Source organism: Grammomys surdaster, unplaced genomic scaffold, assembly GCF_004785775.1.
Source record: "Grammomys surdaster isolate TR1022 unplaced genomic scaffold, NIH_TR_1.0 66, whole genome shotgun sequence".
Taxonomy (NCBI): domain Eukaryota; kingdom Metazoa; phylum Chordata; class Mammalia; order Rodentia; family Muridae; genus Grammomys; species Grammomys surdaster.
The window spans coordinates 6,415,444-6,428,030 of NW_021604568.1; the positions used below are offsets into that span (position 1 = coordinate 6,415,444).

Genomic DNA, 12,587 nt, shown 5'->3' on the forward strand with positions numbered 1-12,587 from the left:
TGGATCAGGATCTCAGTATCCCTTCAAAGGGCTTACTCCCAGTGACCTAACCCTACTATTAGGCCTTGCTTTCAAAGTAATTGTAACAGAGTTTTAATTAAAAGACTATTCATCAATACAAACTACTAATAATATGGTGCACATAGGTGGATCTCTGTGAGTTTGAGGCCAGCCTGGTCTTCAGACTGAGTTTCAGGGCAGTTAAGACTACACAGAGAAATCCTGTCTTAGACACACACACACACACACACACACACACACACACACACACACACACGAGAGAGAGAGAGAGAGAGAGAGAGAGAGAGAGAGAGAGAGAGAGAGAAAGAGAGATGACATTTTTCACCTTGGTCATTTAAATTTCATTTTCTTTGGCCTGTGTCCTTTGTTATTCTTTTTTTTTTTTTTGCTTTGTTTTGTTTTGTTTTATTGAGACAGGGTTTCTCTGTGTAGCCCTGGCTGTCCTGGAACTCACTGTGTAGACCAGGCTGGCCTCGAACTCAGAAATCCGCCTGCCTCTGCCTCCCAAGTGCTGGGATTAAAGGCGTGCGCCACCACCGCCTGGCGTCCTTTGTTATTCTTAATAAAATATGTTAGAATTGAACAGAAACTATTTTATTTTATAGATGTTTTATAGTTGTGGTCTCATGTGTCATAGGTTGGCCTCCACTTGCCATACAGCCAAGAACGACCTTGAACTTTTAAACCTCCTGCCTCCACCTCGAGAACGCTAGGATCACAGAGTTGTACTAACGTGCCTAGTTAACGCAGTGCTGGCTCTAACACATGAGGAACAGAAGACACAGGGGTCTTATGTTCCACTGTTTGGGATGCCATCCAGTTCTTCTGATTCTAAATTAGAGATTCACCTAAGTTATATTCTATCCCCTCCAGGGTAGCCTGCCTAGACCTTGTCTTCTTTCCATGTCCATCAACTGAACAATTTAAATAATTTTAGTAAGCAGTTTGCGCTAAGCGCATGCGGTCCTTCCTCTTCGCACGATTGGACGTTTTGCGTCTCTTTTGGCCCCAGGGACTCGCCGTCGTCCGGCTGAGGCGTTTGCTAGTTGAGATGATGGCGACTGGGACGCCGGATTCGCAAGCCCGATTTGGTCAGTCGGTGAAGGGGCTTCTCACGGAGAAGGTGAACACTTGCGGTACCGACGTAATCGCGCTCACTAAGCAGGTGCTGAAAGGCTCGCGGAGCTCCGAGGTGAGCGGGGCGTCGGCTCACCGGCCCAGTCCTCCTCCCAGCGCTCGCTCTCAGAGAGGCGGCGCAGTGCATTCTGGGGAGTGTAGGCTTTTGGCCGAGGCGCATGTTGCATTCTGGGTGCGTTTCTTCAGTTTAGATTGAATTCACGTAGCTGGAAGAGATGATGGGAAGGGGCGAAGCACAGGCAGGCGGATGAGCTGCCGCTCCTACACAGTGCCTGTTTGTATTCCTGGGCGTCTGTAGTGAACAACAGTCGCCTTTTGAAATTCAGCTTGGCATTAGTCTCAACTTCCAATATTCCTTTCACCTCTTTCTTTGTGACTTTATTCTTTATATTTCTGGCCAAGTTCTTCACTGTTTCTTAGAATAGCTTTTTCCTTTGCCCCATCATCTCCCCCTTTCTCCATCCTCCATCCGATTCTATGAATGGAATGATTCGATGACATGTACACGCTGCCTGTTGAAGTAGGTATCTGCCCTAGAGAAACTGTGTGTCCACACATAGACATTTAAATGTTCGTACACTTTTCTGCATGAGACAGTTCACATGCGCATGGGCAGGTAAACGGACAAATGAGATAAAATGACCTCATCATTGGTATGTATTTACTAATGGAAAATTAAACGTATGGTGGTGGTGCATAATGGGCAAACCTAAGTCGGAGCTTTCGGGAGGCTAAAGCAAGAGTCCTGGAATACATAGGAGACTGCTTAGAAAACTTCCGGTTTCACCTTTCTTAGAAGGGAAACCTTGACTACACCTATAAAGCAATCCAGAGCCAAGATTCTTTTTAGATTTCCATGAATTCCTCCTGCAGACTTGTTCATTATCTTGCTCTTCCTTAGTTTAGTAACATTTGTCTCGGCCACACATCTTCAACAAGTGGTTACAGTTTCCAACTTAGTTTTCATAGGAATGGCACCTGCTTTCCTAGGTAGTTGCAGTAATGACACACTGTGTTCTCAGGCCTTTGAATCTGTGCGTGAATGTTCACAGCGTCTGACTTATAGTAGTTTTAACCTGCTGTGTAGCTAGAGCTAGCTTTCACCGACAGTGGCTACAAAACAAAATAAAAATCCCACTGTACAAGAAGTGCTTGCCCTTACTATGTAACACAGCTGTTGAAGTTGCTGACCTGGTGATCTCTGGTGACATGTTTTGTGTGTGGTCCCATCTGACACATTGCTTTTAGGAGTCCCTGTCAGGGGAAAGTTTGAAGAAATTAAAGAATTGTTGTATTGCTTTTTTCCAAACGTGTAAATCATGCAATTCATGGTTTCACCTTTTGACACTTTATCATGGTCGAACAGAGTTCCTGGGTCGTTTTTTGTTGGCAATCATGTTGACTTTCCTTTTTTTCGATTTGTTTCTTTTGTAGGAAATGTATGTGTATGCAAAATGTCACATGCATTATACAAATGGGTGCACACATTTTTCTAGATAAACAAACTGGGGGAGGAAATGCTATAAATATGCTTAGACTTTTAAAAGGTGGGTTTGGGGCCAGCGAGACTGCTCAGCAAGTAAAAGTGCTTGCAACCAAGCTGGACCATCTGAGTTCCATCCGAAGCTGGGACCCATATGATAGAAAGAAAAAACAAGCTTTCAGAAGTTATCACACAGTTTCCACAAGTGTGGAACCTATGGCACACACATCCTTTTCTCCCCTCCACAGAATAAGTAAATAAATATAATTAAACTTTTTAATAAAAAAAAGCCGAATATAGTAGCACATGCCTTTAATCTCAGCATTTGGGAGGAAAAAGCAGACAGATCTCTGTGAGTTTGGTCTACTAAGCTAGAGGGACTTCTAGCTTAGCCAGGGCTGCATTAGTAAGACCCTGTTTCCCCCTCCCCCCCCCCAGTTTTAAGAGATGGTTTTATATTTAACTCTATTATGTATTGAACATCATAATGAATTTACCTTTATGTGGAACTAATTGGATAAGCTACCAAAAATCACTGCTGCCATTGGTTGCCCCTGACTGTTCCTCCCCGTTCCTCACCCTTTTATATGTGTCTCTCACAGGAGCGTCTTCTCCTATAGGAGAGTTTGAGTGTGGTCTCTTCAAACAGTATGGATTAAATCAAGCTGAAGTTAAGCTGATTGCTGAGACAAGCTTGACACAGTTTCACAGTTCTCCAGACTTTGCCTTACTGGATTTCTTCCATAGCACAGATAGCGCAGTACCTCAGCCATTGCCTGTACTAGTTTGTGAGGTACCTGGGTGTCATAGTGACTCTCTGTTGACAGCTTTCATTTAATAAATAGTTTAAAATGTCTGCTTTGTTCCAGGAACTGTTCTAGTTTCAAGGAGGCAAACCCAGGTACTCAGGAAGCTTAGTAATTTTGGTGGTAACGGTATTGGTCTTGATGATTGAACACAGAGCCTACTCAGTGGGAGGCAGGCTCTCTGTCACTGAACTATATAGCCCAGTCTTAAAGCCTACATGGAAACTGCAGTGGATTTATGGTGTCTGAAAAGAGCGCAGAGTGGAAGCTTACAGTGAAGGGAAGAGACAGAAAATAAGCCAGTGAACACCACACTTCAGTGGTGAATAAACACTTTGAGGAACAGGAATCTCAGAGCGGAGAGTGGGGAGGTTTACTTTAAACAGGGACTGGTCTCTAGGAAAGTGAAGTTTGCACAGACAGTGGAGTGAAATGCATAGCGAGCCGTGGGCATCTGGAGCCAGAGCAGAGAGTTGCAGCTGTGGACTGGGAAGGCCTTGAGATGAGGATGTGTTCAAGGACTGGGTACCGGCCTGGCTGGTGGAGAGGTGAGGAAAGATGTGCTTATGTTCCCAGCCGCCATCCAGTTTCACACTGCTGCCCACCCATTCTCCTACACGGCAGCTGCTCCATTTGAGTCTCGTGCCTAGTGAGAGTCATTGTGGTCTTGTAATGGTTAATGTTTTTGCAGCACTGGGGCAGGCTCTAGAGAGCATTGTAGGCAGTCATTCTACCCCTGAGCTAGCCTCACAGCCCTGGTGTCAATTTTTTTTTTTTAAATCTCTGTGTGGTCTTGTCCTTGTTGTTGAAGTTGTATAATCTGATTGTTGTGTGTGCAAAATGCTGTGTGTGTGTGTGTGTGTGTGTGTGTGTGTACACATGTAGGCATGTGACTAGGAGACAACCTCAAGTCCAGTTACTCAGGTGTCATCCACTCCAGAAGTTTTTGAAGTAGCCAGGTGTGGTGGCGCATAACTTTAATCCGAGCACTTAGGAAGCAGAGGCAGACAGATGTTTGTGACTTCAAGGCCAGCTGATCTACAGAGTGAGTTTCAGGACAGCCATGGGTGTTACACAGAGAAACCCTGTCTCAAAAAACAAACAAACAATCGAGACTAGGTCTCTTGGGCCTGGGACTCACTAAGTAAGTGAAGGAAACTAACCACTGAGCCCCTGGGATCTTCCTGTCTCGCCGGTGTGAGCCAGCCTGCTTGGCTCTCCCCCAGCCTTTGGGTTGTAGGGATCAAACTCAGGTCCTTGTCCTTGGAAGCATTTCACTGTGCTGCATCCCCAGTCCCCTTAGCCATATAGTGAAACAATATGGGAGGGGATGAGATGGGGGGGGGGGGGGGCAGTGAGCACACTGTAGGTCTGAAAATAAGACATCCGGTGAAGGTGGGTGGGTGAGAGAAACTCACTGAGTTAGTGATGGGCAGAGTCAGTGGTACACACAGGAGGAAAGTGTGTGGGATCCAGAAGGAGGCTGTACTAAGATTGTTTCTAGGCTTTTCCATGTTAGAAGAGTAAAACTGGAAGTGTGAATGTCTGGTTGGCCTATCTGAAAAAACAGTGCCAAGTGTCAGCGAGTACATATGTCATTCTGAGAAAGGTCTCTGTTATCTGGCATTGCAACACCCTTGTGTCCCCAGCAGGCACAAGTCCTATCAAGTCTTCTGTCTCTGTTTCTCAAACGCCCATTTCCCCCACTGCCAGCTCTGTTCATGGCCTGCCTCCTAACTAGTCTCTGCCCTCCCCTCAGCACGACCCATTGTAATCACCACAGCTCTGAAGCAGCAAGTCCGATCACGCCACTTCTCTGTGTAAGGAGAACTCTCAACCCCAGCTGCTCAGAATTCACTCCTCCATGAAGCCCACCCTCAACACTTACCCCTGGAGCGGATTAACCACTCCCACTGCCTTCACCCCCAGGACCCCACAGCCAGGCTTCTCCATCCACCTACACTTTGCCGTAAGGGATATTAGTGCCTGTGTCCTGTGTAACCCCTCCCGATTGTGAGCCCCATTGTTTATCTCTCCATCCCTTCCTCTCTCCGTGTTGTCTGTTTGATGTTGTTGTTGTTTCAAGACAGGGCCTCTTTTGTAGCACTGGCTGTCTAGGAACCTGGTATGTAGACCAGGATGTCCTCAAACCTACAGAGATCCACCTGCCTTCACTTCCTCAGTTCTGGGGTCAAAGGTGTGCGTCACCACTCCCAACTCCATTATTACTTCTATCCAGAGTGCTGGCTGTTAATAAGCACTTAGTGCTTTTTAGTCATTTGCTGAGTGATTGGGTGGGTGGACAAGATAGAGGCCTTTTCTGCTGTCAGCTTGTTGGTCACCATCTCTCATGCATATGAATTTGAATCTGCTTCTTAGAAGTGGCCATAGGGACTAGGAAGATGGCTCAGTTGGTGAAATATCTACCACACAAGCACAAGGACCTGAGTTCAGATCCCCAGAACCCATGGGGAAAAAAGCTGGCTATGGCAGTATTTACCTGCATGCCTGTGACCCTAACTTTGGAGCTGAGGAGGGAACAGAGACAAGTAGATTCCTGGAGCTCCCTGGCAACCACCCCAAATGACTGGTGAGCTCAGATTTAGCAAGAGACCTTGTCTTAAAAAAACAAACACAGGGGCTGGATCGATGATCAGTGGCTAAAAGCACTGACTGCTCTTGCAGAGGTCCTGTGTTCAATCCCCGGCAACCACATGGTGCCTCAGAACCATCTGGAATGGGATCCAATGCTCTCCTCTGGTGTGTGAGAAGAGAGCAACAGTGCACTCACATTCATAAAATAAATAAATGTTTAAAAACAAAACAAATGCAGAGAGTGTGTGAGGAAAGCTGACCCGACCAGCGGGTCCTAGTTATTCGTGGGGGCGAGGAGGACCACAACCTGAGGGGGTAAGAGGGGCCAGGTGGTAGAAAAGTACAGAATCTTCTTGGCCTGTGCCTTGAAACATGTCATGGTCTATATGGTACACTGCCTTGAATTATGATCTACCTGCTATTCTTTAGAAGATATGGTACACTGCTTGAGTTATGGTCTCCCTGCTATTCTTCAGAAGATATGATACACTGCTTGCCAAGCAGGATCTTGCAGTTGCCAAGCTGCAGGGGACATTATGCAGGTGGGGAAAGGTAGGGGGTGAGGGTAAGGGCGAGGGTCCTGGCTTCTGGCATCTCCCCCTTCTCTGTTTAGTAGAGAAGGCGACTTGTGATCAATCCCAACTATGTGAGTTTTGAATTTGGATGTCTAATTATGGGGGGTCTTAGACAAGTTCACAACCCCAAAACATGGATGTGAGACGAGTCACATCGATGGTCGAAGGCTTTAGGCTGTCGACGATGGGCAACGTCAAGGGACCCCGAGGTGGGTGAAAGGAGGGTGAGAGCCCTGTCTTTGGCCATGTAGGCTGCACCCACTTCCAGCACCACGCACTCCTTTTCGGCTGCATTGGGTGGGCCCCTGGGAAGTGGACCTACAATAATCCCGTCATTGGGCTAACTCACAGCCATCCTAGTCCCTTGTAAATGTTCAAGTTACCAGCCATTTGTCAGTTTGGGGTGTAATATTGTCATAAAGGAAGGCTCCTCAATGTTAGCGGCCACATCAAGGGCAGCCTTGGTTTAGGAAAAAGCCAATTTTTGTTGTGGTGATCAAGAGGCCAGGCTCTCTAGCGAGAGAAACGAGGGCAGAGCCAGGCATACCAGGAACCCTTCTGGAGGGCGTGGAAGTCTAGGGGTCGCCCGTAGGGGGAGGCAGGGGAGCTGGCAGCTGTGTCAGTCTCCTGCGGAGTCACTTCTGGATCTTCTTCAATTTTCAGCTGATTGTAATGAACTTCAACCGTCTTCTTGATGGCAGAATCAACCTGGTTCTTAACAAAACTTGTGAGACAGTTAAAGGCCCAGGGGCCAAACGAGAGAAGCAAAAGAATGCCAACAAAGGGTCCTAAAATACTAGGCAACAGGGTGGTAAGCCAAGGAGAGGTAGAGAACCAGTTTTGATACCATGACTCTCGTTGTTCTCTGGCTCTTTTTCTTTCTTCTAAACTCCTTTTTGACCTTGTCCAGGCTATTTTGGACAAGGCCTGTCTTATCGGAGTAAAAGCAACACTCTTCTCTGAGGGCCACGCAGAGACCCCCTTCCTTAAGGAAGACAAGGTCAAGTCCTCTCCTGTTTTGTAACACCACCTCAGAAAGGGAGGCCACAGAGTCCTTAAGGTCTTGTATTCCTTCCCTCAAATTATTTAAATCTTTATCAATGAGGGATTGGAGATGAGCATAATGATTATTGGAAGTCACCAAGGAAGCTATACCCGTGCCTGCACCGATGGCAGTATGACAGACAAGGTGAGGGCAGTCAGGGGTTCTCTCTTGGTTCTTAGAGAAGATCCTCGATCTATAATATTAAGGAAGGACTCTGGATCATGTATAAAAAAATGTGGAAGAATGGTAACAATTATACAATAATCTTTAAAATATAAAAAACTGGGATTAAGTATATAAGGAGTCAAGCCAGAAGCACAGGCAAAATATGTACCATTAGGTGCCAGAGTATATAGAAAGGTATCATTGAGGATCATTGTCTGGTTACACACCGGAATCAAGTCCCTAGGAGGGAGCGTGAAGGGTCCCAAAAGACAAAGGCCTATTCCTGAAATGGAGCTAAGAGTAAGACCTCCTTCAGGCGAATGAGTCCCAAGGAGTCTATTGCCATCATTGGTGAAAGTGGGAGGGGAGAAGATAGCTATCTCCTCATAGAAGGGAGGAGTAGGTGAAAAACAAATCCAGCATTGTTCATAGTTAGGTTCGCTGGTATTATGGATAGCCTCGAGAGAAGCATTTACCAAGGAAATAATAAGGTCAGCAGAACTAAGAAAGGCAGCGATCAGCCCAATCTGCCTGTCAAGAAGGGAACTGTCCCCGAGTCAGAACGGACTGGGCTACAGTGAGCCATTCATTAGGAGTTAAATACCCGCCCCCGCCAAGACTCTCAAGAAGGGAAAGAGTAAAGGGGGCGTTAGGGCCATAATTCCTAACGGCAAAATTCAGCTTTTCAAGATGTTTAAAACAGAGTTTTTTGAAAACTGTGGGATCACTTGTAGAATCATCCTGATCACTTTCATTTTCAATGTCTGAATTGGGCTCGTTCTCAGAGGAATCAGCCTCAGTCTCGGACTGGAGGTAGGGTGTCCGAGAGGGCTTGCGGGAGGGACGAGAAGAAGAAACAGGAGCAAGATGAGAAGGTGGGGGTATGGCAGGCACGGAGGAGGGGGAGGGCCGCTGGGCTCCACCCGACCATGTAGCAGGGGGAAGCGGTGGAGTTTGTCGAGACTCCAAGTCAGAAACTGGGACGGAATGAAAATTAAACTTACCCGAGGACAACAGGTCACGGGCGACAATCGATCCATCGCTGTCTCACTCAATCTTGATGTCGTGCGCACGCCTTCAATGAGGGTCCATCCGGAGGGATCCGTTCCTCGAGCCCCACGTCTGGGCACCACTTGACCCGACCAGTGGGTCCTAGTTATTCATGGGGGCGAGGAGGACCGCAACCTGAAAGAAGAACGGGCGAGAGAGAGAAAGGACTCAAGCAAACATTTGCTTGTCAAGAGTCATGTATTTGAACATGAAATGCTTTTTTATTGCATGCTTTACAAGGGGAGGGGGTAAGAGGGGCCAGGTGGTGGAAAAGTACAGAATCTTCTTGGCCTGTGCCTTGAAACATGTCATGGTCTATATGGTACACTGCCTTGAATTATGATCTACCTGCTATTCTTCAGAAGATATGGTGCACTGCTTTGAGTTATGGTCTCCCTGCTATTCCTCAGAAGATATGATACACTGCTTGCCAAGCAGGATCTTGCAGTTGCCAAGCTGCAGGGGACATTATGCAGGTGGGGAAAGGTAGGGGGTGAGGGTAAGGGCGAGGGTCCTGGCTTCTGGCAGAAAGCTAACTCAATGTCAGTTCTCCCTACACACACACACACACACACACACACATTCACATGGCTCACACACACACCCCTCTCACAACACATATACACACACAGCTCATCCAAGCACAAATGCACATACGCAGTCATATCGCTCACTCACACACAAACACACACATGCTCACTCACACACAAAACTGGCTACAGGTACTGGGGAGGCAGCTCCAGGACAGAGTGCTAGTAAAGGGCTCAGGGCTCTAGTGTACCTGTCTATATGGTGTGGTGTTTGTGTATCTGGAGTTGTAAAAGAATGGTTGAAGAGATTCTCTCTGGTGGTGGTTTGAATGCAAATATCACCCATAGGCTCATATATTTGAATGTTTAGTTCCCTGTTGGTGGACTGTTTAGGAAAGATTAGGAGGTGTGGTCTTATTGGAGGAGATGTGTCTCCGAGGATGGACTTTGAGGTTTAAAAAGCCCACACCAGGCCCAGTCTCTCTGCCTCTAACCTGTGGATAAAATGAACGCTCCCAGCTACTGCTCCAGCACCACGCTTGTCTGCTGCTGTGCTCTGCCATGATGGCCGTGGAATCATCTTCTGACACTATAAGCAGACAAATCCACAATTAAATGTTTTCATACATTGCCTTGGTCATGGTGTCTCTTCCCAACAACAGAAAAGTTGATATCTATCTATCTATCTATCTATCTATCTACCTACCTACCTACCGATCTATACACACACATGTATATGTATATAGACACACATATATATGTATATATTAATTTGCCAATACCCATTTACCTCAAGGTTCTATTATAAAGTGGAAATTTACAAGAGGTAGAACAGTACCTGTATATGTTCTAAGTATAAGTTCTTGTGAGTGTGTCTTAGGGTTTTATTGCTGTGAAGAGACATCATGACCATGATAATTCTTATCTTAAAAGGCAACATTTAATTGAGGCTGGCTTATAGTTTTAGAGGTTTAGTCCATTATCATCATCCTCAGGCAGCAGAAGGAGACTGTGTGTCACACTGGATGTAGCTTGAGCATATATTACCTCAAAGCCCTCCCCTACAGTGACACACTTCCTCCAGCAAGGCCACACCTTCTAATAGTGCCACTCCCTGTGGCCAAGCATTCAAACATACGAGTCTATGGGGGATACAGATATTCAAACCACCACAGGTGGGTTTGCAGCTGGCTTTGGTGTCCCTGAGCTTCACGGCCACTTATTCAGCCAACTGCAGACTGAAAATGTAGTCAGTATCTACAGAACATGTAGAGTGTTTTTCTGTTCATCTTCTCCTGGATGCTATATAACAATTATATAGCATTTACACTGTATTAAGTAGTGCATATAATCTAGAGGCTGGGTGTGTTATATTACACCTCACCCTTGTGGTCCCAGCACTTGTAAGATGGAGGCAGGAGACAAACTCAAGATCATCCTCAGCTGCACAGTGAATCTGAGGCTAGCCTGAGGCATGCAAGACCCTGTTTATTAACCAAGACATGGGACTGGGGGGACGGGCTTGTTGGCCAGCAGTGCTTGCTCTGCAAGTATGAGGACCCGAGTCTTAGTTCCCAACACCAATATCAAAAGCTTGGCATGGCTGTGCACGCTTGTAACTCCCGGCCGTAGGAAGTGTAGACAGGTAGAGCCTGACAGTGTGTTAGACCAGTAGCCTAGCCAAGCACTGAGCTTCCAGTTCCGTGAAAGACCCTGTCTCAAGGCAGTGAGGCAGAGAGTGATAGAGGGGTGTGCTTCAAGACCTTCTTTTGGCCTCACTTTTTCAAAACCTACTTTAATAAGGATTCTTAAAGGTCCCTTCTAGCCCACCACCTACCAGAGATAGTGGAAAAGAAAAAATAGGAACCGGGGTTGTGGACCTGTTTAGAAATAGTTCTTTGAGGCTATTCCAAAAACCAACCCGAATCAGCATCAGCAGCCCAGAACCGCTAGGCTCCACCAGTCCTCCTGAATCTGCAGAAGCGACAAGAAGCCACCAGAATATCATGAGAAGTTCTTTGGCAAGTTACTCTCTATGAAGTCACAACAAGTGAGGATCGGTAATGTGTGCAAGGCAAACAAATGCCAGAGCCTCCTCCCACTGCCCGTGGGGTCATATTTGTCATCTAAACACCACACGTCCTCTCACGTGTCTGCTTCAGCAAAACAGCCTTTCGCCTGTCTGCCACAGCACAACATCATACGACATAACTGAGTTTCCAAAGAAACCAGAAATTTCCACTTCAACCCTCCCTGGCTTCCCTATATACACACCTGGGTGTTCGAACCTGCATAGTCATGTACACACACACACACACACACACACTGATAACACAGACACAGCAAAAGCAATAGTGAGGCTTGGTAGGCAGAGGCAAGCAGGTCTCTTTGATTTGAGGCAGTCTGGTCTGCAGAGTGAGTTCCAAGATAACCAGCGCTTCATAGAGAGACCCCGTATCAAAATGAACAAAAAGCAAAACAAAGAAAGCCCACACCAAAATTTTAAAGAGTAATCAAGGGATGGTCTAAAACACAAGCAAACACTGCACCATCTTAGATAACGGGCTTGAGCACCTACAGGTACCAAGACTGGGAAGAACACACAAGCTACTAACCCTGTTCCGCACGGCAGAGAACAGGGCAGAGGGAGCAGAAGTGGGAGGCTTCTCAGTGTTCAAACTTCAGAAGCACATGAGATTTACCAGTTCTAATTTTTAAAAAGCAAACTGAACTACCAACGCCAACGCCGATGTTCCCGACTAATTTGGACTCATCAGCTGCTAGAGTTCTCCTAGCCGAGGTGAACCCTGAGCGTTTGATGTGTTAGGATGCACACTACTGCCTCTGCGGGGTTACCTTGTGTGCCAGGGCCACAGAGCTGCAGGAAGCCCGCAGTGCCACCGGGTCTTCGCTCGCCTTCACACAGCTTTAGCTTTGCTTCGAGGTCAGGTCACCTTGCTGAATCTGAGCTCCCATTTGCTCTTTTGGTCTCAGGGCCCAGCTGACACCAAATTCAAAAGTTGGCCTTCACATTTCCTCTTCTTGTTCTCTTTCTCAGCTCCATCTGGCTATCTTTCATGACACGGTTTCCTGCTCTAAGCCTTGAATAGTGGCAACAGTGGTGGCTGCTGCCTCCTCTTCCTCCTTCTCCTCTTCTTCTCCTCCTTCACTTCTTCCTCC

At 46.8% G+C, this 12,587-nt stretch overlaps 1 protein-coding gene across 1 annotated transcript in view; it reads left to right on the forward strand.

Moving 5' to 3' along the window:
• Positions 1-1,057: 1,057 nt before the first annotated feature.
• Positions 1,058-12,587, forward strand: part of Borcs7 (BLOC-1 related complex subunit 7) — a 15,294-nt gene continuing 3,764 nt past the window's right edge. Inside the window, exon 1 of the mRNA XM_028775978.1 lies at positions 1,058-1,213. Within this exon, the coding sequence (XP_028631811.1) occupies positions 1,073-1,213 (141 nt within the window). The 5' untranslated portion in view covers positions 1,058-1,072. The remainder of the gene's footprint in view (positions 1,214-12,587) is intronic.